Source organism: Mauremys reevesii, linkage group 3 (genome assembly GCF_016161935.1).
Source record: "Mauremys reevesii isolate NIE-2019 linkage group 3, ASM1616193v1, whole genome shotgun sequence".
In the NCBI taxonomy this organism is placed as follows: Eukaryota; Metazoa; Chordata; order Testudines; family Geoemydidae; genus Mauremys; species Mauremys reevesii.
The window spans coordinates 105956834-105984386 of NC_052625.1; the positions used below are offsets into that span (position 1 = coordinate 105956834).

The window sequence follows — 27553 nt, forward strand, 5'->3', positions numbered from 1 at the left end:
TGCTGGTCAGGAAAGAAATGTACCTACATCTGTGAGAAACAGCTTGCTCTGAAACTTCCTGCACTATGCATGAGTCTACCCATGCTATTTGTCTTTCATTTTCAGGATCATTAAATTCATCCATAACGTTAAAAAACTAGATTAAAAAAATCAATTTACAAATTAAACACAATTGATATTTAAAACAAACCTGCTTATTCAGCAACAGTATTGGAAACATCATATGCTGGCTACACACAAATACTGATCTCCAAACAGCTTGATCATCTCCATTATGTTAAAAAAATCACATTTACATAGTTTGCATTGTGTGTGTGTGCAAAGTAATGACTTCCATGAATTTATGCAAGGCTTCTAAGTGTCCAGTTCATTAATCAGTCTCTGCCACAGAAGTGTTTCAACCAAGGCTCTAAATCACTTGATACAACATAGCATAACAGCTTAATCATAGCAGTGTAGGACTAGAAGGGACCTTGAGAGGTCATCTAGTCCAGTCCCTGTGCCCAGTAACTAATCATTCCTGACAGGTGTTCGTCTAACCTGTTCTTAAAAACCTCTAAGGATGGGGATTCCACAACCTCCCAAGGCAATTTATTCCAGTGCTTAACCACTCTGACAGTTGGAAGTTTTTCCTAATGTCCAGTCTAAACCTCCCTTGCTGCAATTTAAACCCATTGCTTCTTGTCCTATCCTCAGAGGTTAAGGAGAACAATTTTTCACCCTCTTCTTGTAACAATCTTCTATATACTTGAAAATTGTTACCATGTCCCCTCCCAGCCTTCTTTCCCCAGACTAAACGAACCCAATTTTTTCAATCTTCCCTCATAGGTCATGTTTTCTAGACCTTTAATCATTTTTGTTGCTCTTCTCTGACTTTCTCCAATTCTTTTCTCTAATGTGGTGCCCAGAGCTGGACACAATACTCCAGATGAGGCCTTATCATTGCAGTGCAGAGTGGAAGAATTACGTCTCCTGTCATGCTTACAACACTTCTGCTAATACATCTCAGGGTATGTCTACACTGCCCACATTACAGCATGGCCATGGCAGCGCTGTGATGTGGGCAGTGTAGACACGCGTTATTGCCAGAGGAGAGCTCTCCCTGCAACAAAAATAAAAAACCCATCTGAGTGAGCAGTGGTAGCTTTATGGCTCCCGGCCATAAAGCACTGTCTATACTGGTGCTTTTCAGCGCTACAACTTTTGTCACTCGGTGGGGGGGAGGGGGGCAGGGGAGGTTCACACCCCTGAATGACTAACATATTCGTTCTGAAAGTGGCAGTACAGACAGCCTAAGAATGATGTTTGCTTTTTTTGCAGCAGTTTTACACTGTTGAGTCATATTTAGCTTGTGATCCACGATAATCCCCAGATCTCTTTCAGCAGTGCTCCTTCCTAGGCAGTCATTTCCCATTTTGTATGTGTGCAATTAATTGTTCCTTCCTAGGTGGAGTATTTTGCATTTGTCCTTATTGAATTTCATTCTATTTACTTCAGACCATTTCTCCAGTTTGTCCAGATCATTTGGAATTTTAATCCTATCCTCCAAAGCACTTGCAACCCCTCCCAGATTGGTATCATCTGCAAACTGTCAGAGTGTGCTCTCTATGCCATTATCTAAAACATTTATGAAAACATTGAACAGAACTGGACCCAGAAATGATCCCATGGGACCCCACTCAATGTGCCCTTCCAGCTTGACTGGGAACTACTGATAACTACTCTCTGGGAACAGTTTTCCAACCAGTTATGCACCCATTTTATAGTAGCTCCATCTATTTCCCTAATTTGTTTATGAGAAAGTAATGCGAGACTATCAAAAGCCTTACTAAAATCAAGATATACCACATCTACAGCTTCCCCCTATCCACAAGGCTTGTTACCTGTCAAAGAAAGCTATTACGTTGATTTGATATGATTTGTTCTTGATAAATCCATGTTGACCGTTACTTATCACCTTATTATTTTCTAGGTGTTTGCAAATTGATTGCTTGATTATTTGCTCCATTATCTTTCCAAGTACTGAGGTTAACCTGACTGCTTATAATTCTCCAGATTGTCTTTATTTCACTTTTTTATAGATTGGCACTATATCTGCCCTTTTCCGGTTCTCTGGAATCTCTCCTGTCTTCCATGAGTTTTCAAAGATAATAACTAATGGCTCAGATATCTCCTCGGTCAGCTCCTTGAGTATTCCAGGATATATTTCATCAGGCCTTGCCAACTTGAAGACATCTAAGTAATTTTTAACTTGTTCTTTCCCCATTTTAGCCTTTGATCTTAACTCATTTTCACTTCACTATGTTAGACATCCAATCACTACTAACATTTTTGTTCAAAATTGAAACAAAAAATCCTTTAGCACTTCTGTCATTTCCACATTTTCTGTTATTGTTTTTCCCACTTCATTGAGTAGCTGGCCTACCCTGTCCTTGGCCTTCCTCTTGCTTCTAATGAATTTGTAGAATGTTTTCTTGTTACCCTTTATATCTCTAGATATTTTAATTTGTACCATGGCCTTTAATTTTGTCCCTACATGCTTTTGTTGTTTGTTTATATTGGGGTGGGCAAACTACGGCCCATGGGCTGGATCTGGCCTGTGAGCCGTTTTAAGCCGTCCCACAAGCTGCATCATGCGGCTCAGCCCCACTCTGGCACTCCAGCCGGGGAGCAGGGTCAGGGGCCACACCACATGGCTCCTGGAAGCCACGTCATGGCCCTGTTCCAGCTCCTATGTGCTCCAATAGGAGCTCCGGGGTGGTGCCTGCGGATGGGGCAGCATGCAGAGCCTCCTGGCCGTGTTTTCACGTAGGAGCAAGAGAAGGGACATGCCACTGCTTCCAGGAGCTGCTTGAGGTAATCACTGCTCAGAGCTTGCACCTCCTGAGCCTCTTCCCACACCCCAACCCTGATCCCCCTCCTGCTCTCCACACCCCTTGATCCCAGCCCGGAGCACCCTCCTGCACCCCAAACGCCTCATCCCCACCCCCCCCCCCAGAGCCTGCAAACTCCTCCCTGCACCCTAAGCCCGCCATACAATTTCTGTTCCCCGATATGGCCCTCAGGCCAAAAAATTTGCCCACCCCGGTTTATATTCATCCTTTGTAATTTGACCTAGTTTCCATTTTTTGTAGGATTCTTTTTTCAGTTTCAGATCATTGAAGATATCCTGGTCAAGCCAGGGTAGTCTCTTGACATACTTCCTATCTTTCCTATGCAGTGGGATAGTTTGCTCTTGTGCCCTTAATAATGTCTCTTTGAAAAACTGCCAATTCTCTCCAAGTGTTTTGCCCCTTATACTTGCTCCCCATGGGATCTTACTTACCAACTTCCTGAGTTTGCTAAAATCGGCCTTTTTGAAAGCCATTATCTTTATTCTGCTGCTCTCCCTACTACCATCCCTTAGAACAGGGGTGGGTAAACTTTTTGGCCCGAGGGCCACATCTGGGTTTCGAAACTGTATGGAGGGCTGGGTAGGGAAGGCTGTGCCTCTCCAAACAGCCTCGCCCCCTGCTCCCTATCCGCCCCCTCCCACTTCCTACCCCCTGACTGCCCCCCTCTGACCCATACAACCCCCCCTGCTCCTTATCCCCTGACCATCATGACACTCAGAGCACCAGGACAGGCAGCCGCGCCGCCCGGCCGGAGCCAGCCACACCGCCGCACAGTCTAGAACGCTGGCAGCATGGCGAGCTGAGGCTGTGGGGGAGGGGGAACAGCAGGAGAGAACTGGGGGCTCAAGGGCCGGGCAGGACGGTCATAGTTTGCCCACCTAACTCTATCATGTCATGATCACTTTCACCCAAACTGCCTTCCACTTTCAAATGCTCAACCAGTTCCTCCCTATTTATCAAAATCAAATCTAGACCAGCCTATCTCCAGTAGCTTTCTCCACCTTCTGAAATAAAAAAATGTCTCCAATACATTCCAAGAACTTGTTGGATAATCTGTGCCCTGCTGTGTTATTTTCCCAATAGATGTCTGGGTAGTTAAAGTCCCCCATCACACCAAGTCCTGTACTTCAGATGATTTTGTTAGTTGTTTAAAAAACCCCTCATCCACCTCTTCTTCCTGGTTAGGTGGTTTGCTGTAGTCCCCTACCATGATATTACCTTTGTTTTTTACCCCTTTTATCCTTACCCAGAGACTTTCAACAAGTCTGTCTCCTATTTCCATCTCAATTTCAGTCCCAGTGTATACATTTTTAATATACAAGGCAACATTTCCTCCCTTTTTATCCTGCCTGTCCTTCCTGAACAAGCTGCACCCTTCTATACCAATATTCCACTCATGTGTATTATCCCACCAAGTCTCTGTGATGCCAACTATGTCACAGTTGTGTTTATTCACTAGCATTTCTAGTTCTTCCTGTTTATTCCCCACACTTCTCACATTAGTATACAGACATCTAAGATACTGCTCTGATTTCCCCCCCCCCCCATGTTCACTCTTGTCTCTCCCTTATCCCTGTTATAATGGCCCATGTTCCCCCCAGATTCCAATCCTTCTCCCAAGTCTCCACGTTTTTGACCTATCAGTGGGCTTTTGTCTCCTGCCCCCTTCGAGCCTAGTTTGTGAATGTTAATATAGATCTGACATTATCACTAGTGCCCTGTGAAGCCATAAGTTAGGGAGAGAAGTATGGCGTGAGCACTGGACTGGGTATCAGGTGCTCCCTGCTCTTGCAACCCTTGGTGCCTTGAACAAACCAAATGATCTTTCTGCTCACTTTCCCCATGTTGAAAATGGGGTGTTGGGCTTGAGTCCCAGTTATTTTGGTGCAAATCTCTGTGTGATGCTTTTATTTTACATTAAGAATGGCCTTTTTGTTATAACTTAAACCTTTTGAAGTGTTGAATTTTGTTAAGAAACAAAAAAAATACTTAGCCAAAAATCACTATTTATTATTAATATTAATTAATCTTATTTATCAAGTACCTAAAGTGTGTGAGGTGCCTTGTAGTGTACACAAAAAGGGTGGGGGGGCTAACTGTGAGGTTATGTGTATGTTAGTAACTTATACAGGTTTGGGTACCTTTATATTCAAACTTCATTAGCCCGATTGTGATCTCCTACCCTCATGTAATTCCAATGAAGTGAATGGGGTTAGGGTTACACTAGTGTATGAAGGGATCTAGGCCCCCTTGGAGCTACTTGCAGCTATTTGACAGATTTCTAAAGGACACTCATGCTCTGAGGAGCTGGAAATTGTAAGGTAAGTCAGGGTGGGAGCTGGACAATGTTCTGCCTCCTTGCTGTGTAAATGAGACCAGCTAAGAATCCTTTAAAGATGGTGACACTTGTAGACAGCTCTACAGGAGCCAACACTAGTGTAATGTACTCAAATGTATCTACATTCACTCAGAATTCAGCCCTGTGACTCTCCATAAGAGACTCTAGACCAGGGGTCAGCAACCTTTCAGAAGCAGTGTGCCGAGTCTTCATTTATTCACTCTAATTTAAGGTTTCGCATGCCAGTAATACATTTTAATGGTTTTTAGAAAGTCTTTCTATACGTCTATAATATATAACTAAACTATTGCTGTATGTAAAGTAAATAAGGTTTTTAAAATAGAAAGGGGCAGCACATCTGGGTCTTCGGCGGCACTTCGGCGGCAGCTCAAGCGCTCCACTTGAGTCTTTGGCGGCGATTCAGCGGCGGGTCTTTCACTCCGGTGGCACTTCAGCGGCAGCTCAATCAGCTTTTTCTTTTTCCTTCACTGCTTGGGGCGGCAAAAAAGCTGGCGCCGGCCCTACTCAACATATATCCGTACATTCTTTAGACTTGCTTTGAATCCCCTCTGAATTTGGCCTATGGCCTCTGCCCTAGATTACAAAATTAAGTTTAGACATAACAGACAAAAATGGGGAAGAGTAGAGGGAGAAAAGGATACCATCAAACAATACTTCAGTTTGTAAAGTCTTGCAGTGTATTAGAGTCAGGCAGACTTGGCAGTAGAGAGAAGTGAACTGAAATCAATGGATCACTTGGTGGCAATGTCCCAGAAGGAGTAGGAGCTGGGCTACCCAACACTCACCCCTCCTGCCAAAGCTGGTGATCCCAGTACATTTTCACTGGAGAAGTTAAGACTCTGAGTGTGCCAAAATCCATGCAATTAGCACATTTCAAATAATAATGTGATAATACCACCATGCAAGACATGGAAACTAAATAGAATGCATTCATGTTCCTTGGCATGAACTGAGTTAAGCACAAGGATTCCACAACCCCTTCAAGATCCTGAGAGATACTTTTATCAGGTTGTGCCTAATGCCATCAAGACAAACTCAGCCTTGGTCTAAGGCCCATAATTCCAGGAAAGATCCAGGGTTGAATTTGGCACTTTGTCACTTGCCAGTATTTTTTCTCCCAAGATTAATTTTATTTTGTAAAAAGCTAAAGTAGCTGGTAAAATATCCTGGTATAAATCCCTTCCCTCCCCTGCCCTTTCTGAAATTCTAATCTCTGCTCTTGCTCACTCTGCCAAATGAAAATCCATGCCCCTCCCTTAATTAACTTTCCACTGTGGATTATTCCATGGAGGGAATTGAGATCTTGATTGTCATGTCCTCTTCTTGTTCTGCTGCGTGCCTTTATCCAAACTTCCTTCCTGTACTTTACAAATCAGATTTGACTCTTTTCTTGCTGTGAAGGGGATTTATGTGGGTAATTCCTCATTAGAGTTCATGGGAAATCCCCCAAACACAAGATTAGGCTCCTTTATGTAGCAGGTAGTTTCAGTTGTAAAAGTAGTCTGAATTTCCCTGTTTGATTCTCCTGTATTAGCAGATTGAAGCCCTAGGAAAAATTCCCTTCTGGCAGATACAGGCACTACTCTGTTTCCATGCATCATCACCCTGATTTTAGTGGCTCTGTGGCACATACACTTATTTTCCTTGTTCCCCTGAAAGCAATTACTTCTCTTGGTTATTTCAACGAGGGCTGTATAAACCTTTATGGCTATTTCTATAAGTGAGGGACTCTCACACAGGTTGAAGTTCTGCCATTACTGATAAAATATGGGCTGGGTTGGCAAGGAGAAACTGAGCAGTGTCACCTTTGTTTGTGGCCCAAACAGCCATCCTGCGTGCTTGGACAGGATGCATCACAGTACGCATATCTTCTTATTGATGAGAAAAAAATATTCCCCCCCAGCTAGCATGCTGCAGTCAGCTCACCACTAATTTAGCTAGAAGCCTGGTCATGCTTTGTGGAGACCATGTTAAACAGGTGATTTCAGCAAACTCACCCCTTTATGCTCTTTTAAGCCTTATGTAGGAGTATTGCCCTGCTACTGCACAAGAGCAGGAGGAAGAAATAGCCTGAGGCCTGCTTTCCCCTGCCTTCAAGTGAACCCATGCAACACAGAGCAGGAATTGGCCCTCACTATGTACTCAGCAAAATACTGTTTGGCCTGTACCTTGCTAGCGACAATACTAGACTTATACTGATGGGTGTTGATATCTTCTGCTGTTCCCTTTCTGCTGTCTGTCCATCCACAGTCTGTATAGTGTCAAATATCCATAGTGGAAAGATTAACACGTGGAAAAGAAAGGACCACAATGTGAGGATTCTGCTGTTTGTGAACAGTATATACTTTATCTTGCTTCTGATAGCCGGGTGATGTTTCCTGGAGCCAGTCTTCAGCAATTAACTTTAGCCTATGTTTAATCAAATTCCAAACAAGGTGGATAGGTTTGTCTCTAAGCACCTTCAGCTCAACATACCTAAAAGCTCAGACAGCGAAAGCAAGCATGACTGAGTTATTTGGCAATTCACTATTACTATTTAAGTCTCCTTGATTTTATGGTTGGATTAACTTGTATCTCCCTGGACACTGTTCCACCGCTATGATTCTTTTATTAGTGCAGAGTTATATAGGGCAGCAGTGTCTTATTATTCAGTAATTCTATCAGGATAACCAGTGAGACGGTGGGTTTTTATTTTGAAAATGTCATATTGGAGCTTTTTATTTTAAAAAAAAATGTTTGCTACGTTGGTACATAGCACGGAAAACGTGATGCAGCAGCAGTCGGATGGCTATTACTTACACTTGTGTGTCCTTTTCAAAACAAAACCAATGCAGTGTAGGTGTAACAAAAGGCTGCAGCTTCAGGTTAAACTATGCAAGTGGACCCAGGTAGAAACCATTGAATACATGCACTCCAGGCCAGACCATAGAAAATCAGAACTCCACCTAAGGTGGAGTGAGGGTAAGGAGAATGAATTCTTTCTTGAAAACCTAACTTAGACAGGGAGAAGCTTCTGTTATAATGGTGGGCCCAATCCTGCAAGCCTTACTCACATGAGCACTCCCACTGAAAGATTACTCAGATGGGTAACAGCTAAAGCATCAGGCTGGGTCTAACGAATAATACACTAAAACAGCAAATGTAGTTTGCAATGCATGTCCTATTAAATTAAACTGGGACATTGCTGACTGAAAGAATATGCTGCAAAAATCTATGAGTAATACATATTTAAGGCCAAAAATATTCTAAATTAAATGCAGTAAGTCAATATTAAGTATATTGGCTGCCTCTTAAAAAGAAACCAGTTTTTGATTTATATAGCTAGGCTGTACAAACATTGGAATGAACAGAAGATAGAACACTGTCAGAACAGAAATCAAATACCAATATAGCTGTGTGAAATTTGGATCTGTATTTTTAGGTACACACACCCACACACATATGCAGCCTCACTGGCTTATTCCTCTCCTCTAATACAATCAGGGATGCCTCCAGCAGGAACATGAGACCAGGCACTTTTCTAACCCAATTTATCTACACCACCCCCACTTAACTAGATACTATATCATGCAACAGTTTGATTCCACCCCCGTGACTCTAGCCTTCCTCTGTAGTCTCATAATAATTTTTCCTTAGGAACATAGAAATTGCTCTACTGGATTAAACCTGAGGTCTCTCTAGTTACCATCTTGTCTTTGAGAGTGGCCAGCGACAGCTGACTTAGAGAAAGGGGTAAGAACCCGGCAGTAGGCAGCCGGCGGAAAGGGCCAGGGCAAAAAGAAGGGAAAAGGCCCCGCTAGGAAGACAAAGCCCTCCATGGCGGAGCCTGCCACCACTGCCGCAGCCCCGCCACTGGCCGCGGCGTCCCTCCCCGCTGTCCCCTAAAAAAAAAAAAAAGTAGGCAGATGTGGAATAATCCGTATCTACTAGTTAAGAGATTGGTTTAAACCCTGAGCATGAGGTTTAATATCCTCTCTAAAATTTTAATTATAAATTCCAGATTCATTATTGTTGTATGCCTTTAAAAAAAATACTCAATACATCAGTCCACTGTACAGGTACATCTTTCCTTACTCAGGAGGTAGATGATGTACAGGGTTCTTATCATTGTACCACCTCAGTATCCATCGCCTCAGTAATCTGGCTATCAAACCCATGTGCAACATCTGCCTCCAAATTTAAGACTGGACAATTTTACTGCTGGCTCACTACAGTCTCTCTTGTTTCAGATTCTCACCACATCCATCTGAGCCAATAGGTTATGTTAGCCCCAGAGGGGTCATGTGCCTATCTTCCCTTCTGACCTTCCTTGTCCTATCTTCTATAAGCCCCCCAGGGCCTTGTTCTCTTCTGAAGCAACCTGACTCATTTCAGATATCCCACTCACTTGAAGTGTTTTAGGCCTCTCTCCATTCTGAAATTCCTATTTGTTGCATACAATGGTGGAAAATTCTCATTACAGAAACCTCTGCTAAAATGCTTATGTATAACTTGCCTGCATTTTGGGCCAGGAGGCAACCAACCTGATGTGGGGACCAAGAAGATACCTTCTTCCCAACATGATTTCAGAGATAAAGTGCTCAGTCCCAGTGTGGAGAACCCTTTCTGGATAGCAATGCAGGGCAGGATTCTCCTGTTTCCCTGACAGACACCAGAGAGGCAGTTCTATCAACATATGGAGGAACAAATAAGGCTTTAGTAGGCTGCATGCTATTTATTCTCACTTGTAAATGGAATAGTATATACAGCACATAGGGGCTTTGCTATGCTGTAGCATTAGGTTCCAGGGAGCTGATCTAGGAATAGCACCTCCCACTTTTCCAATGAGATGTATCCCCTTTTCTCCATGCCCTCCTGTCCGACTTAATAGACCTACCTTTCTAGTCACTATGCAGTGATTGATATTGTCACAAAAAATTAAAGTCACCATGTCTTTGAATACCTCAGAGCTTCCCCACCACTACTCATTCCTGAAAAGTGACTGTCCAGTGATAACAGGTTTTGAGAAAACTAGTTTAAATTATTCCCTAAACGGACCAAAATGCACTCCACAATGAACTTTAATTTAAACCATTAAAAAAAACAAAACCCCACACAGTTAGCTTTCTGGAATTTATTTATTTTTTTAATACAGAGAAAATGCAACAAAAAAATCCTGTAACACCACACGCAAACAATATCATAATCAATTATTTTAATGTCATCAACATTTATTTGCTATGTACATACTCTTCCCTCTGCAAAAGTGCATTCTAAAAATGTCTCTACAAGAAACCTTTACTGACAAGTTGTTTTTTTTAAATGGTTTTATTGGTGATATCACAATGTATTTGTCCATGGTTACCTGATACAGTAAAGTGAGCAGTATAAAACTAAAGAAACTGGGTTAAATGTCTCCCTCTCGTCAGAATACATTTACTGAAATTTACTTATTCCTCCAACTAAAGCACCTTAGAAATTCATTTTTATAGACTAATTACTACTAGACAAATAAATGCAAATTCTGTATTTTTAGCTCAATATGGTACAAAGTACTTGATTTTTTAAAATGGCTTTGTAGCAGCAGACAGAACAAGAATTTCACCCAGTTCATGTTGGAAGATATCATACATTTTAGTATGTAAAATTATCTGTTTTGTTAATTACATGTACCAAAATCTGGTTTTAGAAGTCCTATTGATGGAAAAAATAATTTGCATATATGCAATGTAAAATCTCTCTCAATGCAAGCATCTCCTTTGGAAAGTTCATTTGGAGATTGTAGATATAAAGAGTACATGTCCTCACTACGCACAGAAGTAACATGGGTATAGAGTGAGCAGAATGAACGCCCAAAATTCAATGGACTGTATTATGGCTTATGAATGCATGTGTCACATGGATCACTTTAAGCAGACCACAGTGGAGGGAAAGGGGGACAGGGAGGAGGACTTGAGCCAGACACTCCAAGCAACCAATTTTTTAAACTAGACAATTGTTTCCTAGTTGAAACATTTAAAAGCTCAAGACATTTTCCACCCCTCACCAAGATGCAAAGCAAATCAATTTAAGTTTCCAGTTTAATTCTTAATGTGTATTTTAAAAGCTGCCACTGGGTCCCAACCCTGTAATTGGATCCTTGCACATGTGCAGAGCCCAGCTGAAGTCTGCATGGGGAAAAAGGGTCTGCCTGTACAGATTAGATTGCAAGACTGAGGTCTTAGTTGGTATGTTAAGCACATACAACTTTAGGTAATGTAACTTGAGATCCAGTTTTCACTATCATCAAGAAGCACAAAAAGCATTTTCTACAAATTAGGGACAATTTACTTTGCAGGGGAGGGTAAGAGGAATATTTTTATAGTTCAGTTGGCTTTCAATAAGGATACTTTTTACCCATGTGTGCCATGTGATGCTAACACCTACCTGAAAAGTTGTATTTTTATAAGAAAATAGGCATTGTTTCAAGCAGTAGCATTCAATAGCAAAATAAAAATAGCAAAATAAAAAATAGCAAAATAAAAAGTTTCTCAAGACTTACATTATTTATTTTCTTGGACAGTGTTGCACCTACCGTCCTCTAAACACTTTCTTTCAAGACAACCTTAAACATTCTTTATCCCATCACACTGTTTGTTGAGTTCTTGGCACTGCTTTGCAGATACTGTAGTCTGTGTCATACCTTTATCCTTTTTTTAAAATGGCCAAAGTCCTATTTTGCCTGTATTCGTACTACAGATTGTCATATATAAAGTAAGCCATTGAATGAAAGGTATATTAACTGGAATATTTAGGAAAGCCCCAAAGAAATCAAGATTCTGATTCTCCACTCCCTTGCATAGTCATTTACACCTTGACAAAGTGAGTGAAAAGCAGGTATAGAATGCTACCATTCTCATTTTCTTTGATACCCACTTTGCACTGGTATAAATGACCACCTGAGACTCAAGGCAGAGAAGAATCAGGCCCAAATATTGAATGATAAAGCAATCCAAGTGCCCTCTGTTCCTCTCCTTATGTTCAAAGCAGTTTAATCATTGCAACATGATTTGGATCACTAAGATGGGTGCAGTAGACTATATTTACAAACAAATCAGTTAAAAGAGATTTTGATAATGCTTTCAGGCACACATGATCATTTGAAAAATAACTAAATACTTAGTCATTGAGTGCACAGGTGACTCCTGTGTATCAAAATACAGTCTACATGTCTTGAGGGCTTGTCTTCATTGCAGAGTTAACTTGAATTATAACTCTAGACCCACCCACCCACAAACCCTTAACTCAAATGCTTTTAACTCAAGTTGGCTGGCCTGTCAGGGGATTCCGGCTACAGCTCAAGTTAGCACAACACCTCAGCTGCTAACACAACCTTTCTGCAGCTCAAGTTATATTTTGCAGAGTGGCCTCTCTCACTCGAGTGAGGCTAACTTGAAAAGAGAAAACTCTGCTGTGAAGATAGTGGTCTTATCTACACTACAGAGCCTTTATCAGTGATAGCCTTGTTAGCAAAGAACCCTACTGGAGATGGAGCACATGAGGACAAAAGACGACATCCTGCCAGCGTAGCTACACCACCTCCCTGAAGGCTACTTCTGTTGGTATAGCGTCTACACTGGTTGTTTTGCCAGCATAGCTGTCAGCTGGGGGGGGGGGGTATGATTCCTCCCTCCCCCATATTCCTAGCCAACATAACTATGCCAACAAAACTTTATAGTGTTGTTGTCCAAGCCATAGCCTCATGAAAGGAAAAATATGCTTTGAATTGCTTTATGAGTACAAAAACCAGTGACTAAATAACCTGGGCACAAAGTTCAAGTACCAGGTATATGGTATTTAAAAAAAAAAAACAGGTAGAAAACAGCCAATACAGTAGGTCACCATTTTTCTTTTGTTTCTCACCCACTTTGGTTGCATGTGTTTTGCATTCTTTTATAGGACATGCAGAATCTCAAAGCCATTTTAAATTCATACTTCCAATAAACATTAACAATTATAATCTGGGAAACCCATATTTTGTTGTATAAACAGTGTCTTACCACTTAAATACTGTTAGTTTTTTTAATGTGATAACAGATACCATAGTGATGAATGTGGTACAAAGAAAACTTAGATTGATCTTGAGGAGTCAAGTAATAGACTTTTTATTTTTAAATTCTTGCACAGAAGAAAAATAGGGAAACAAAGAAAGAGAACATTGGCAAACTCTATGGAGACAACCCCTCTGATACCAATTCATTATCTGGTATAGTTTATTACATGTGGGAATGTAAAGAGGAATTACACAACTTTTTAAAAATAAACATTTCCAAGTCCTCAGAATCAATTGGACAATATCTGGATTTACATATTATTGAAAGACTAAGGTGCAGTGGCTATTACAGCAAATGTACTAAACTTTGTTTGAAATAAAGTCATGATGCACTCTCATACTAATATGGCACAAAGACCTCACAGTGCTCACAGATCTGACTCATCTCAGATCCTATTTTTCAAGATCCTCTTTAGAAGAAGTCAGTCATACCAGCCTCAGGCATGCTGTCTAAAGTTCCAACCCCACCATACATGTACACACACACACACACACACACACACACACACACACACACCCCTTCATAACTGGTTTGCAATGGACCATGTCTTCCTTTATGTTCCTTCGGTGCATCACAACAAAGTTCTAAAAATATTTGCAAAGCAAATAACTTTAAATAAAGTGTATTAAAATCAAGCTTGTTTTTGTATAAACAATTGACCTGACTGCTAAAATTACAACACTGGTGGAAACAGTACTATCTCCATACAATCTGTCAGTGAGGGTAACTCATATCAAACATATACTGCAGGAAGACAGCATGCCAAAAAAGTATGTTTTAAGGTAACATTTTCTGGCACAGATTTACATTCACTCGTCACAATATTTTCATTTACCCAATTCTGGGAATCTGAAAGCAGACCAGCTAATATAATTTAAGATTTTTTTAGGTCTAATCCTGCTCCCATTGAAGTCAATGATAAAGATCCTAAAGAATTCAGTGGTAACAAGATTGGGTCCTTCATGAAGATTTCCCCTCTCACCAAGCCCTAAGGGTGGTGGGCCCACAAAATCTTCCATTTCCAAATGGGGCTCATCCTGTTTTCTAAAAACCTTTCCATCCCTTTAAGCTCTTCTGTGATGATACAAAAATTAAAACCAAACCATTTAAGCTGAAATTTCCCCACTCTTGGCATTAGTTGGCTTGCCTCCACCCTTTGCTGAAATCTTGTCAGGAGGACCAGGTCTTAGTAACACATATATACATATTAATATTATATGTACATAGACACACAAAGAAGCTGCTCTTTCAGTTAGAAAAGAAATTAATTTTGTCACAGAATGGATCCTATAAAAAGGTGTCTAATAAAGTAGTAATACCCATAAAATAGCTATTACTAAAGCAAAGCTTTCGTCAATAAGCCTCCAGAACTTTAAATGAAGAGAATGGCTTCACAAAGTGGTAGTCTAGATTTCCACAGTGCGGGCACTGCTGGACGTTGCTGTATTCAGAGAAATACTGCATCCCAATCCGTACATCTATTACTGGCTTTCCACAGTGCTTACAGTTCAGTCGAGCCTGTCAAAAAGTAGACAGAAACACCTTGAAACATTCCAATTTGCTTCCACCCTTGCCACAGCAAAAGAGAATTTGTCTCACACAGTCCATTCCTCTTTCCTAAGGACAGGCTTGATTAAGAAAGTATAGCTTATGAGATTTGATGGCAAGGGCCACTACTTAACTGGAATGGCAACTTCCTTAACTGGAATGATTTGGCAAAAGTACTGAACAGCCTCAACTCCCACTGAAACCCCTTGCAATATTGAGCCCTAAGTGATAATCAAATAGGTAACTCATCTGTCATGCTGATGGTAACCAATCTCCTAAGATAAGGCTTCAAATGTTGCTTCAACTCCTCCTTCCAAGCAAGTTTTTTTCATCAGGCTGGCATTATCACATGACTTTCCAGATTTTTGGTGGACTAATTTAAGGGTAAAATTAACAAGAGTGCCTATATTCCATTTTCAAAAGTGACTGAGGTGCCTGAATTATTTAGTCACTTTTGAAAATTTTACCCTGTGTGCATTTCAGTTGGGAGCAGAGGTGCCGGGGAGAACTGTTGAGGCATGATGTATTTACCTTAACTCTTTAGTGAGCCAGCATGTTTAGACTAAGTACAGCACAGCAATGACAGAAGCAAGAAAAATTTCAGATAATATAGCATTATGACTCATTTGGTCAGAGACCATCTAGCAGGGCATTCCACCTAAGCAGTCTGTGCTAGTAAGTTCTATAGATGGTGGTGGATTTCCCACTTCACACATGCGGCTGACAAAGCGGGTCTTCACCCATGAAAGCTTATGCTCCAATATGTCTGTTACTCTATAAGGTGCCACAGGACTCTTTGCCACTTCATACAGCAGCTATAGTTAGGATATATAAGCTAAAGTATAGGAATAAGCAAGTTCTGCTAATTGAGTTTTTGTAAATTAACATTCTAGAAAATCTACAAAAAGAACATTATAAGTTTGCACATATTTACCTGTATGGATGTTATTAATGAACTTCTGAATTCACACTTGAGACATTAGGACAAATCGTGAGGGTTTTTCCCATATGAAAATGAAATATAGTGCTACCTTTGACTCCTAATACTGAGAGGAATTCAGTTCTGACTGGTCATCCATGCAGAATCCAAATTTATAAGTACATATGTTGGTTTTGTGTTTATTAATCCCTAAAATAAAACTCAAATCCTTCACACCATTATCGCTGTTATGTGCCATAATTTGTAAATTTAAAAGCTGAAGTAAAAAAGAAAAGGAATTTTTAAGTCTGTGCAATACAATTCTTAATCTACATGGTTAAAATCTATTATTGTGATGCTGTTTAGACTTCTTATATTCAAACATAATCTCACTATGCTGCGTATCAGGATTTTAATCTTTATGGATTAACAGATTTACAGGCTATGGTATTTCAGCATCATGACATGGTATTACATCATGCATAATATTTTAAAAATATATTTAAACATTGACAACCTATGTAAGATCTACATATTACTATAGTACAGCAATATAGTATACAAAGTATTTTACAAATTCCAATTAGACAGAACCTTGCCTTGAGGAGTCAACAAAAATGCAGGCCACTTGACAAAAATAAAACAGCAAACTGTTGCAAGCACAGCAGGCAACGTGCAAAAGACAGACTCAAGAGTGGGAGGAAAGAAGATAAGCAGAGAATCAAGTCCATGAAGGAGGGTAGGAGGAAAAAAGGGCTAATAAGTATGGAGGCAGGGTCTGAGCTGCAAAAGCCTTCGCATGACAGCCTAATGGGTGCTTCTGAACATAAACCACAATTCAAAAGAACAGTAATGATCTTCAATAAAAGATCATCAATGATTTTTGCTTGCAAAAAAACAATTCACTTATGTACAACTGAGGTTGAGAGGGCATTAAAAGCCAGTGTCTGATCTGCTTGGAAGCTAAAGATTCCAAAGCATTCTTTGATGGAACATGCATTTGCAATAAATCTCCTTGGCCAAAATTTCACTTTTTCCATCACTGTTGTGCTCTGAGATTTTTTGGAATAAGGTACCAAATAAATTATTTTAACTGAAAAGTAGTAAGGCAATTCAGATTTAGTTTACATAATATATCTTAACTCTGCCCCTTTGCACACATGCTTTACAACAGGGTCTTCTGTTACATGGTCATGCAACACACCTGTAGGTGCAGTAGCAAAAATGAACATTATCTAATAATTTAGGTGACCGAAAACTAATAATTTCATATTCTATTATATTGAATTGCTTACCAAATACTTTCACACTGCCCACTGATCATATAACTAAGACTCTTGTAATATACACACATAAGGAACAAGAATTAAGATGAAAGTGCGAAACAATCTAAATTGCCTGATTTTTGCAAGATCAAAATGTCAACCTTAATACTGCACTTAAAAAAACCTTCCTATTTAAAGAGAAGCTCACAATTTAAGAAGTGCACAAAACTGAGGTAACACTCTTCATTGTAGATACTACTGTGGAAGCCAATTAACTACAGAGTTTGATGTTTACTCATCTTCTACAGCAGCAGCTACTCCTTCTTATCACCTACCATTGTTTATTTTTAATTTTAAACTATACACATTAGTAAGGAGAGCTAGTGAACATTTGCATTCTGACAAAGTTTCTTTGATTGCAAGGTCTCCAGGGCAAGGACAGTCCCCATCCCCCTACAGAGATAAGCAACTTGTTGGTACTTAGCAAAACTTGATAAAGACATTGCCCAGGAAAGAAAGGTAACTGAGTAAACAATGAATGAAGGTGTATCCCCACTTGTGAGGAATGTATCTAAATACAGCAAAGAGTCCTGTGGCACCTTATAGACTAACAGACATTTTGGAGCATGAGCTTTCGTGCATGCATCCGATGAAGTGGGTATTCACCCACGAAAGCTCATGCTCCAAAACGTCTGTTAGTATCAGAGGGGTAGCCGTGTTAGCCTGGATCTGTAAAAGCAGCAAAGAGTCCTGTGGCACCTTATAGACTATCTAAATACAATACGGCTACTTATTGAACTGACTCAATCTGTTTTTTTTTTCCTGTTTGCAGTACAGACTAATCCAATCATTCCCCTAGCACTTGCTTAGTGTGACTCCTATAATTAATCAATGGAGTATCACTTATACCTCTAGTGGATCATCATTTGAGTGTTACACCAGAAATTAACATTTTATGAACTATTGCCCACTGCTGCAAGGTGTTGAGCATCTCCAATCCATCTAATCACTTAACCAGCCGTTAATCTCCAGCAACTGCACCTTCACACAGCAAGATTCTGAGCATTCTGTCCCCTACATGAGATTTTCTCCATCTAAGGCTTTGGCTACACTTGCGCGGCAGCGCTTTGAAGCGCTAAGTGTAGTCAAAGAGCCAGTGCTGGGAGAGCTCTCCCAGCGCTGTCCGTTCTCCACCTCCCTGTGGGGAATAACGTACAGCGCTGGGCTTTGACCACACTGGCGCTTTGCAGCGCTGGAGAGGGTGTGTTTTCACACCCTGCTGCAGCGCTGCAAATTTGCAAGTATAGCCAAGGCCTAAGGTACAAACTGGACTACAGTCAAGTTAAAACCAAGTTTCTTTAAAATGTGAAGATTTGCAGGATAACATCACTACTCTCATACTGAAGATTAAAGAGAAAGGGGAATTCTTTGAGCACAGAAAACCTCTAAGTGTTTCCATTACTTTTGCCTTTTCCCAGGACTACCCCTTGATAAAACAGCCATAGTTCAAACAACTGACCAGGCCTTGACTAAAAGTGATATTTTAACTGTAACTGCAGATTTGCTACTACATTACTATAATCCCAAAATGAATTGTGATGCAAAAGCTTGATGTGCATGAGATACTTTGTTGTGATTATCCAATCTAAGCATCAAGGTTTAATGCATTTTAAATTATTTTAAAATGTATCTTAGTTCTATCCCCTCCACCAATGGTTTACATTAGTTTGTGTCTAATTTTTTTTAACCTCCTGTTTCTGCAGACCCCTGCACATTATAATTTCATAGATTTTAAGACAAGAAGGGGACCATAAGATCATCTAGTTTGGCCTTCACTATGTGATGCTGGTTTATGGTCTTAAACTAGGGGATTTCAGGAGGGCTAGAGGAAGGAGGGAAAATAGACAAAGACTTGTGCTTTGTTGGAGCCTCACCTTATTATGCAAAATACTAACCTGACAACAGGGAGAGGCTGCCAGAATATCATAGGTATACATGGTTCCCAGTTGATGCCAGCTTCCATCCCATCGGGACTTGCACTTAATGCAGATAATTTTGTGAACTCCTTCTAAGCAGTCGACACAAACAGCATAGAGGTGCATAAGTCTTCCTGTGGACAGGAAACACATTTCTTAAGGAAAGGAGGCATTATACAAAAGGTTTAAGCAGACATTTCCTGTAATGTGCCATTTTGTCATTATACAAATAATAATTTTTAAGAAGGAGAATGACAAAGTACATAATGCTACTTTATAGACTGGCCCAAAATGTTTTCTAAAGGGGCAAAAAGGTCCCACTTTAAAAAATAAAAATAAAAAAATAAAATAAAAAAGGGATGTCAGATCCTCAATATTCACTTTGCTGGAGGACTTTGGCAAAATACTATGAGGACCTGGAAAGTGGTGTCACACCAACCTGAATCTCCAACTCCAATAATTCATCCACTCTCAATTCCCACCACAAGGAGGAAGAGCTGCAGCTCACTTGCCAGTCTGGTCTGACAATTATATTCAAGTCTGCCAAATATCTTGCCAAGATCTTCCAGCAAAGAGAAGGAAATAAGGACGTGTCATTCCTAATGTGAGAAACCATAAAAAAGCAGAAAAGAGCAAAACTGCAACTCTGAGTTTTGCTTGGCAGTACACTTTAAGGCATGAGCAAATGATGCTTTAATGCAAATTGCTTTTTCAGATCTCAATACAAACTTTAAAATACAATGTAGTATATTAGACACTTTCAATTCCAGTGTGAAGTGTTAACATAACTCCCTCTCCCTCTCATATTTAATCACGGACTCCCTATGCAGGGGTGAATTGTCAAGAGTTGGATAAATTACACTGACTTCCATAGCTGTCAGACAGTTCAGACTTCAAGACTGATTATATGTTTTTATAAAAACATAAACAGACTTATCAGTAGAGACTTACCCCAAGATACAAAATTCAGATGAGAGTATAAAAAGCTTCACACAAGTTTTGGGGATCCAGTATTTTGATCTGGGCTCATCCCATGTTATTGAACTGAGGTTTGGCTACTTAACTATGTACATACATACTATAATAAAAAAACCATCATCCTATATTTTACATTACAGGTATGCAAGAAAGTTATGATCTAATATTCAACTACAAATACCATCTACAAACGAGTTGTGTGTTGTGCTTTTGTGCTTTTCAGGAAACAGACTATGCTCTTATGAATCAACGTCTTGAATGTACAATTTCTTAATCAAAGTAATGAATTCATGAATCTAGCAGCTGCTTTGGAAAAAAATCTCAAAATATACAAAGTGTCTGGAAGCCAACAAGTACAATTAGTCTATATCAGAGATTTTAAACGTTTTTTTTTTTTTTAAAGCAAACCTTTTAGAGAAATGGAGTGGAACGTAAAGCCATTTGACAAAACAGATAAAGCTTCCAATTATTTTTGCACTCCTGTAACTATAAACTGGTAAAAAAGTGTTCCCAGTCTGTGAAAAATGTATGAGTTTTAAAGCTAAATTCTACAATCTTCAAAAAATAGTTTATTATGTGAGTTTTATTACTCAGACCCTGCCTTACAATGCTCCTAGTGTACAAATACATCAAGATCTGTTGTTCAAGTGACTATCTGGAAATGTAATCTTTGACATAATTCCATGCATTAGAAATCTTTTACTGTGTACCAAGATTAATAACTTTTTTTATAAAAGACAGCTTTAAATGTACTTTACAGTATTCATAGCTTCTGCACACACAGAAGTATTTCATCTTCTCCACCATTAATTTTGAGATTCCTAGTTAAATGGCTTGATGGCTAAATCACTCACTGAAATAAAGAAATGATTTAACTCAGGAGGGAAACAGTGCCCTGGAACAGAGACTCACAGTTTAACTTTATGTGTTAAAATGTGCACTAAGAAGATTACATTTAATCTTCTTGTAACAAATCACTCTATTTAAGACAAAGGAAAGTAAACTTCAACAATTTAGGCAGTCTCCTTGGATCTAGTATTTCCACAGGTGTATATAAATCTACTGAAAGTTAGAAAGCAATTAATGAAATACACATAAGTAATAATTATGTTAAAAAGAGTTTCAGATTATTTTTCGCAAGTGTTCAATTGACATGTGACATTTCAATTGTTGCAAAAGTATTGATTAAATTTGGCAAAACCATGAGCACATTATGCACGTCTCCTCCAAAAAAGGAACAAACACTCTTGCCCCATATCACTGCATTCTGTTTATGCTACATATTTATCTTAGATCATTTGCTCTTTGTCTGTCACTTTTTTCCCTTTGAAGTACATTAGGTATTATGGAAACAATACTGTTAGCATGGACAGAGCTTAGTGACTTAGTGCAATGTAATATTTATACCAGTGTTTGTTAAATCAAGTAAGCTCATATAATGGGTACTATGACCATGCATGGAATATAACAAATTTAATGAACAGGAAAAAATGCATCTTAAAAATACTTGCTTTACGGGGTTGTCTCACTCCCACTTTCTTGCTTTTTCCATTAAACTCTCAAAGTAATCCCTGCTGTGTCAACCAAAGTTGTAATAATTCTATAGACACTTGTCTTGCACAGATTGTTGCCCCTCTTCTTTGGTCAATCTCATAGATCGCCTGTGAGTGTGTGTGTGTGTCCAGTTAGAGGTAGCAAGGCATAGCCTTCTTAGTCCTGTATATTATGTTAGCCCATCACCCTCTTTCTCACCACAAAGTAACTTACTGGTTGTTGGGATTTTATTTAAATCAAACTGGCCCCCAGCAAGCTATCCAGCCACAAAGTGGCATGACAGGCTCCTCTGGTAGATGTCTAATTTCAGCCCCTAATTTAGGCTGCAACAGGAAATTTAATTTTGAGACAATGCATGACTTACTGTAAGACTCTCAGCAAATAAGGCAATGCATGTGCAGTGCAACACAGACTGGCAGGAAAACCATTACATGCTGAACCTGGAACCTTGAAGGAAAGTCCCTTAGTTGTAGAATTAATAGCAAGGTACGTCAATGTTTACACCTCCCAACCTATACAACAAATCCCTTTTTAATTAGCATACTTATACCAAGTTTGATTACTTCAGATTTGACCCAATGATAAGCTAGAAATGATTTTAGGTTTTACAAAAGCACTTGCTGCATGGGGATGCAAATCTAAAATGAAATGCACAAAAAGCAGTTCAATCATTTTAAAGGGACCCAACACAACTGACAAGACAACCTGTACCTTGAAGGTGACAGGGAACATCATATTCAATTTCATCATGTCTCGATGGACTAAGAAACAGGGTTCCATCCACTAGCGGAAACTGTTCAAATACGGGCAGTGCCCTGTGGCACAGCGCACAGTTTACAACATTCCTGTGGCTGGCACTAAGTGCTGCAAGAATAAATTTCCGTAGGTCCTCCCCTTGACCCACTTGGGCATCATCTTCCATCCGCACATGGAAAGTATTCAGTTTATGCCTGGGTATATGAGTAAGTAGCTCAGATAGGTCAAGCCTTCTTAAAAATTGCACAGGGGCATCAAAATGTCCTGATCTATGCATTTGCAATCCAGACGCCCCATAATCAAAATGGGCATTCCTGAACATGCCACCACCAGTCATGTTCTTTTTATGAGGTTCTAAGTGAATGGCATTCTTTAAAAATTCTCCTAAATATCGTGACGAACGAGGGCCACTAAAATGTGCAGGGGCAAGAATAGAGTAGCCTGTAGGAGGAGACTGGCCAGGAGAGCCACAGGGAGAACGAACTGCATAGCTCCCACTAACTATGCCTTTCTCTTGAGAGTTCTGCCTGTCCATCGAATGCCTTCGCTGGATATCATGATTTAAACCTTTTTGTGGCTTGTTGACAGGTTTGCACTTTTTAGCATCTTCCACAGATTCTGCCATGGACCTGCCTGTGCTCTTCTCTGACACAGACTTTTTCTTCTTCTCATCCTGCATTCGCTTCACTTGGTACCAGTCTGTGTCTTTCTTTAAGTGACCCTGCCCACATCGGCAGGAGCAAAAGCGAAAAGCAAGATCATATCCCTTTTTTGTCCACATGTTTTGACGACACTGCTTTTCATTCCAACTCCTTGCTCTGCCAATGCAGTTAAACTGAACAAGAATGCTGCTTTCCCACTCATAAAAACATTGAAGGTGCATCCAGGTGCTGTAGGGACAATGTTCATTGTTGCATACAACCTTCTGGTAGTCATCTTTTTCTAGATCAACAGGCCTTCCAAAGCTACAGATCAGTGGAGTAGCACAAGGTGCTTCTGTGGGACATAAAACAGAGACATTAGTACCTTACGCTGAATGCAATTTATTTGAAATACTTATTTTAGGTTTGCCTGATCAGGTGTATAAAGGAATCCACCACAATTATTGATTTAGTGTCATGGTTTTACAAACTGAAAGACTTTTGCAACATAACCAAGATAAGAAAAAACTGCTACATTAGGCTCTCATCCTAATGAGACTTAAACACTTTTGTCACTTTACGTTCATGAATGGTCCCACTAAGTGGCACTATTCAGGCATGTAAAGTGACACATATTAAGCCTTTGCAAGACTGGGGCCTTAGTGTGCCTTTGGGTATTAATAGTTTTTCTTTTGTTGTTTCTAGTGTTGCATGTGGGTCAAGTCCTAAAGCCTATACAGAGCAAGTATATGAGGGGTCTATGCAGGGTGCTCACTAAGAGCCAAAAGGCAAAAGTCCTTCTCTCTGAGTCTGTCCATGGCCATGACTACACCCTCAAGCCTAGAGTAGTTCCCGAGGCCGATGCAGCTGCGTCCTTGACTGGGTTTGTCTGCCAGAGCTGCATATTCACCTTACCCCTCTTCAGCCATGCTAGGACGCAGGGACCTCTGGCAGAGCCACCACTCCTGCATGAGCTTCCTGCAGGCAGCCTGCTTCCTTCCCCTTCCCTGCCACTGCCCTCCGCCCCACTAAATCAGTTCAGCCACACTGAAGGCTTTTGGAAACCACTGAGTCAAGGTATGATTTACCCTTATCTGAATCTCAAACCAGCTCAACTAGCAGCCTTTGCTATGTTCTGGAGCAAGAACAGTCCATTTGAATTTCCCTGTCATATGAAAGTATCTGCTTCTGTACATGTGTTTGACTTCTTATGGTTTATGTATTTTTTTCCCTAATCTAAATGTCTGTTGTAACATATGGAGAAATCATTTGGCTGGCTTTTGAACTTGTAACTGAAGATGAGAACGGCTAGAAGTGGTACTGCTGCTGCTTTCTGGGTTGCTGAATATGAAAACTCCCCCCCGCCTCCCATTTCTAATACACAAAGGATTTTTGCAGTATAGTTCACCTTGGTCAAACCTTAGGAGATTTGACTCTGATAAGCATCAAAATTTTCAGGTACTGAACCCAATATTGAGGATATTCTTTCACCTCCCAGAACTTTTCGTACCCTGCACTTCCTCCCTTCACCTCACTTCCCAAAAGTCATTCAGAATTTTAGCAGATCAGGCAGGTACTACTGCGTTCAAATAATACCACCCTTCTTCAGGGCTTCTGTGGTCAAAGGTGGCCCAGAGCGCAATGTGCAAAAGAGTGCACAAGTCAGGAGCAGAAGGCGCAGCAGGAGAGCTGCTAGAACTCCTGGACTCTGCAGCAGAATTATATCAGAAGTAGGCAGGCCTAGTGGAGAGGGAACTTCATCCCAAGCTGGAGGAAAGCCAACAGCTGCAGAGGAGCCCACAGTTCAGGCGGAGACATCCCTCAGGGATCATAGAATCACAGAAGATTAGGGTTGGAAGAGACCTCAGAAGATCATCTAGTCCAACCCCCTGCTCAAAGCAGGACCAACCTCAACTGATGAATATATTAAAGGGAGACTCAATATCCTAGTAAAGAGGGTAGGAAAGAACTTGGTAAAGTACAGGTAGGAGCTAGTGAGGAACAGTCAAATGTAAGAGAGTCCCATTTAAGTATAACACATGAAAGCAAGCCACTGAATATTGACCAAATGTACAAATGCTTATATACAATACTAGGAGTCTAAATACTAAGATGGGTGACCTAGAGTACCTGGCATTAAATGAGGATATTGATATAATAGGCTTTGCAGAAACTTGATGGAATAAGGAACATCAAGGTGACACAATTGATATAGTGTACCGAGACTTTCAGAAGCCTTTGACAAGGTCCCTCACCAAAGGCTCTTTAGCAAAGTAAGCAGGGACAACAGGGAAGGTCCTCTCATGGATCAGTAACTGGTTAAAAGATAGGAAACAAGGGTAGGAATAAATGGACAGTTTTCACAATGGACAGCAGTAAATAGCAGGGTTCCGTAAGGATCTCTACTGGGACCTGTGCTGTTCAGCATATTCAGAAACGATTTGGAAAAAGCTCAGCTTCAGCTGCTTAGAGCCATCACTAAAAACACTATGCTAATACTATTTAAAATATGTTACTTTTATTTAACAGCCATCTCCACTTTAAGAAACTTTCCATAATTTTATACAGTGGCCATGCATAGACATATGCAGTTCATTTTAAGACAATCAAATCTTCAACATTCTAGTAGTATTGTTGCCCTTTCCTATTATGTTCTGTTAAAAGGATAATAAAAGCCATAGAACCTTTAGCAAATTCATGAAAGGTAAAGAACTGAAAGCTCTAGAGGCCTTTTTATCCAAAGCACACATACAGACAGCATGGAAAAAATCTACCAGTGCTGCTCCACCAATGTGCCTCAACTCTCCTCTGAAGAGACCTACCTCTTAGTGTAAGAGGTCAATCGAGTCTCCATAATCATTTCGGTCATTTTTCTCTCTGTTCCTAATGCCAACAATGGTGTCCATGATAGCGGCGGTTTCCGAGATGTAGATACCTTTTCTCTCAAAGTGTGAAGAGCATGCATTCCATTTCAGAATACACACTATGTAAACAAATCAGAGGCAGAGAGGAAAAGAACACAAGTAAACAAGCTGGATGAAGAGTGTCAGAAGACAGCTATGGTATCCCTCTGGCACCATTTAGGAAGCTCATCTAACTAATACCAGGCCTGTTTTCCTACTAGTTATCTAAGCTCACAGAAATTATGGTGAGGTTTTGTTAGGTTTCATATTTCTAGTCTTCAATTATTATTATTATTTGTTGGTTACCATGGCTATTAAAACTTCTCTTCAAGCTGCTGACATGTATTACTCAGTATACTAACTTTGGCTAAGATAACAAAAAACTGAGTTTCCCAACCCAGCTACTCATTTGATACTGCCCCCTTCAATTCAACAGACATCATGCCACATTAGTAATGCTTGTGCAGGCTTTTTTCTTTGGCTCTAGCAAGTAGCAATAATTTTATGATATTTAAGATTTGAAAAAGTGTATCTTTGGATTATAGCATATTAGGCAATAATATGCAATTTATCTCAAAGGAGCTAATTAAACTTAAACCATCAAAGGCACATCATAATAAACCCAATGCTGAAAAAGATTTTTTAAAAAGTACTACTGTGAAAATCTCTCATTTACACATCCTCCAGCATTCATCTACTTTGTAGTCAGTCTTTTATACCATTTCTGATGGAAAGAAACCAAAAGTCCAATACCCCCCTAAAAAGTTTAAATATTCTCTAATATTTGTGTACACAAATAGAACTGAGATGGCCTATAATTTAATGATTGTTTTAATTTTATGTTCAGAGTTCTCCAATGTTATTTTTTATTAGAACACTCTTTGGAACAGAGCACAAGCATTAAACCTGTTCCTTGTTATTAATTTTTTAAACTGTCTTTATCGTAAGTAAAGCTGAAAAAACACTTCCTTTGTCCCACCCTCTTAACACATACTACAGTTCAGTTTACTGAATGCCAAACAAACACAAAAATAAACTATCCATAACCATTTGGACAAGACTCGTGCCTCAGCAGCATGCAAACAAAAATGGGATTAATAAAATAAATGCTAGAAATAAAATTAAAAAAAAATAGCCCATGCTTTGCACAGAGGGCATCGATAGTCATTTTTTGTTGTTGTTTGTAATCTTGGTTGTTACATCTAGTGGATATTTTAAAGGCAATTGCAAAGGAGTGGGAGGATTTTTTTTTTCTTAAATTGAGCTTGCCCCCCCCTTTTTTTTTCTTTTGCGCTGTTTCATGATGGATAAAGTGCTTTGAAAGGGGTTTGGTTTTGTTCCCTTCCCCCCACCTTAGAAATATCAGAACTGTGAAATGTGGTCTTCCTTAGTTTTTCTGTAGAACGTACTGCATGTCTTAGCATTGTACAGTGGACATGGCAAGGCTCCTCTTTCTCCTACTCAGCCAAGACAGGTGTTTGGGGTAATTAATCCATCTGAGAAGGGTCAAGGGTGTGGTCGGATGACTGCAAAGGGTGGCTCTCAAAGGAGGCTCCAAGCAAACTAGAGTCAGGCAGAGCCCTGAGGAGGAGGATTCTACCAGGACTCAGTTTCAGGAGGGCTGTGGAGAGATCCTGAACTAAATGGGTGAGTCTTTGGGTATGGGAAGCCAGAACTTGAGTTGCATA

The 27553-nt window shown here is 40.0% G+C and overlaps 1 protein-coding gene and 1 long non-coding RNA gene across 4 annotated transcripts in view; one reads left to right on the top strand and one right to left on the bottom strand.

The window, feature by feature from the left end:
* Window positions 1-10360: 10360 nt before the first annotated feature.
* HECA (hdc homolog, cell cycle regulator) overlaps window positions 10361-27553 on the bottom strand; it is a 30796-nt gene continuing 13603 nt past the window's right edge. The window contains exons 2-4 of one of the 3 annotated variants that reach the window (XM_039531256.1): window positions 22277-23317; window positions 19013-19167; window positions 10361-14843 (exon numbers count right to left, since the gene is read on the bottom strand). In XM_039531256.1, coding sequence (XP_039387190.1) covers window positions 14679-14843; window positions 19013-19167; window positions 22277-23317 — 1361 coding nt within the window. In that variant the 3' untranslated portion in view covers window positions 10361-14678. Of the gene's footprint in view, window positions 14844-14887; window positions 16070-19012; window positions 19168-19472; window positions 19596-22276; window positions 23318-27553 lie in introns of those variants that run through there. The other 2 variants (XM_039531257.1, XM_039531258.1) reach the window with 2 other exon arrangements.
* Window positions 27449-27553, top strand: part of LOC120401361 — a 34861-nt gene continuing 34756 nt past the window's right edge. Inside the window, exon 1 of the long non-coding RNA XR_005596397.1 lies at window positions 27449-27512. This is a non-coding gene — a long non-coding RNA (uncharacterized LOC120401361). The remainder of the gene's footprint in view (window positions 27513-27553) is intronic.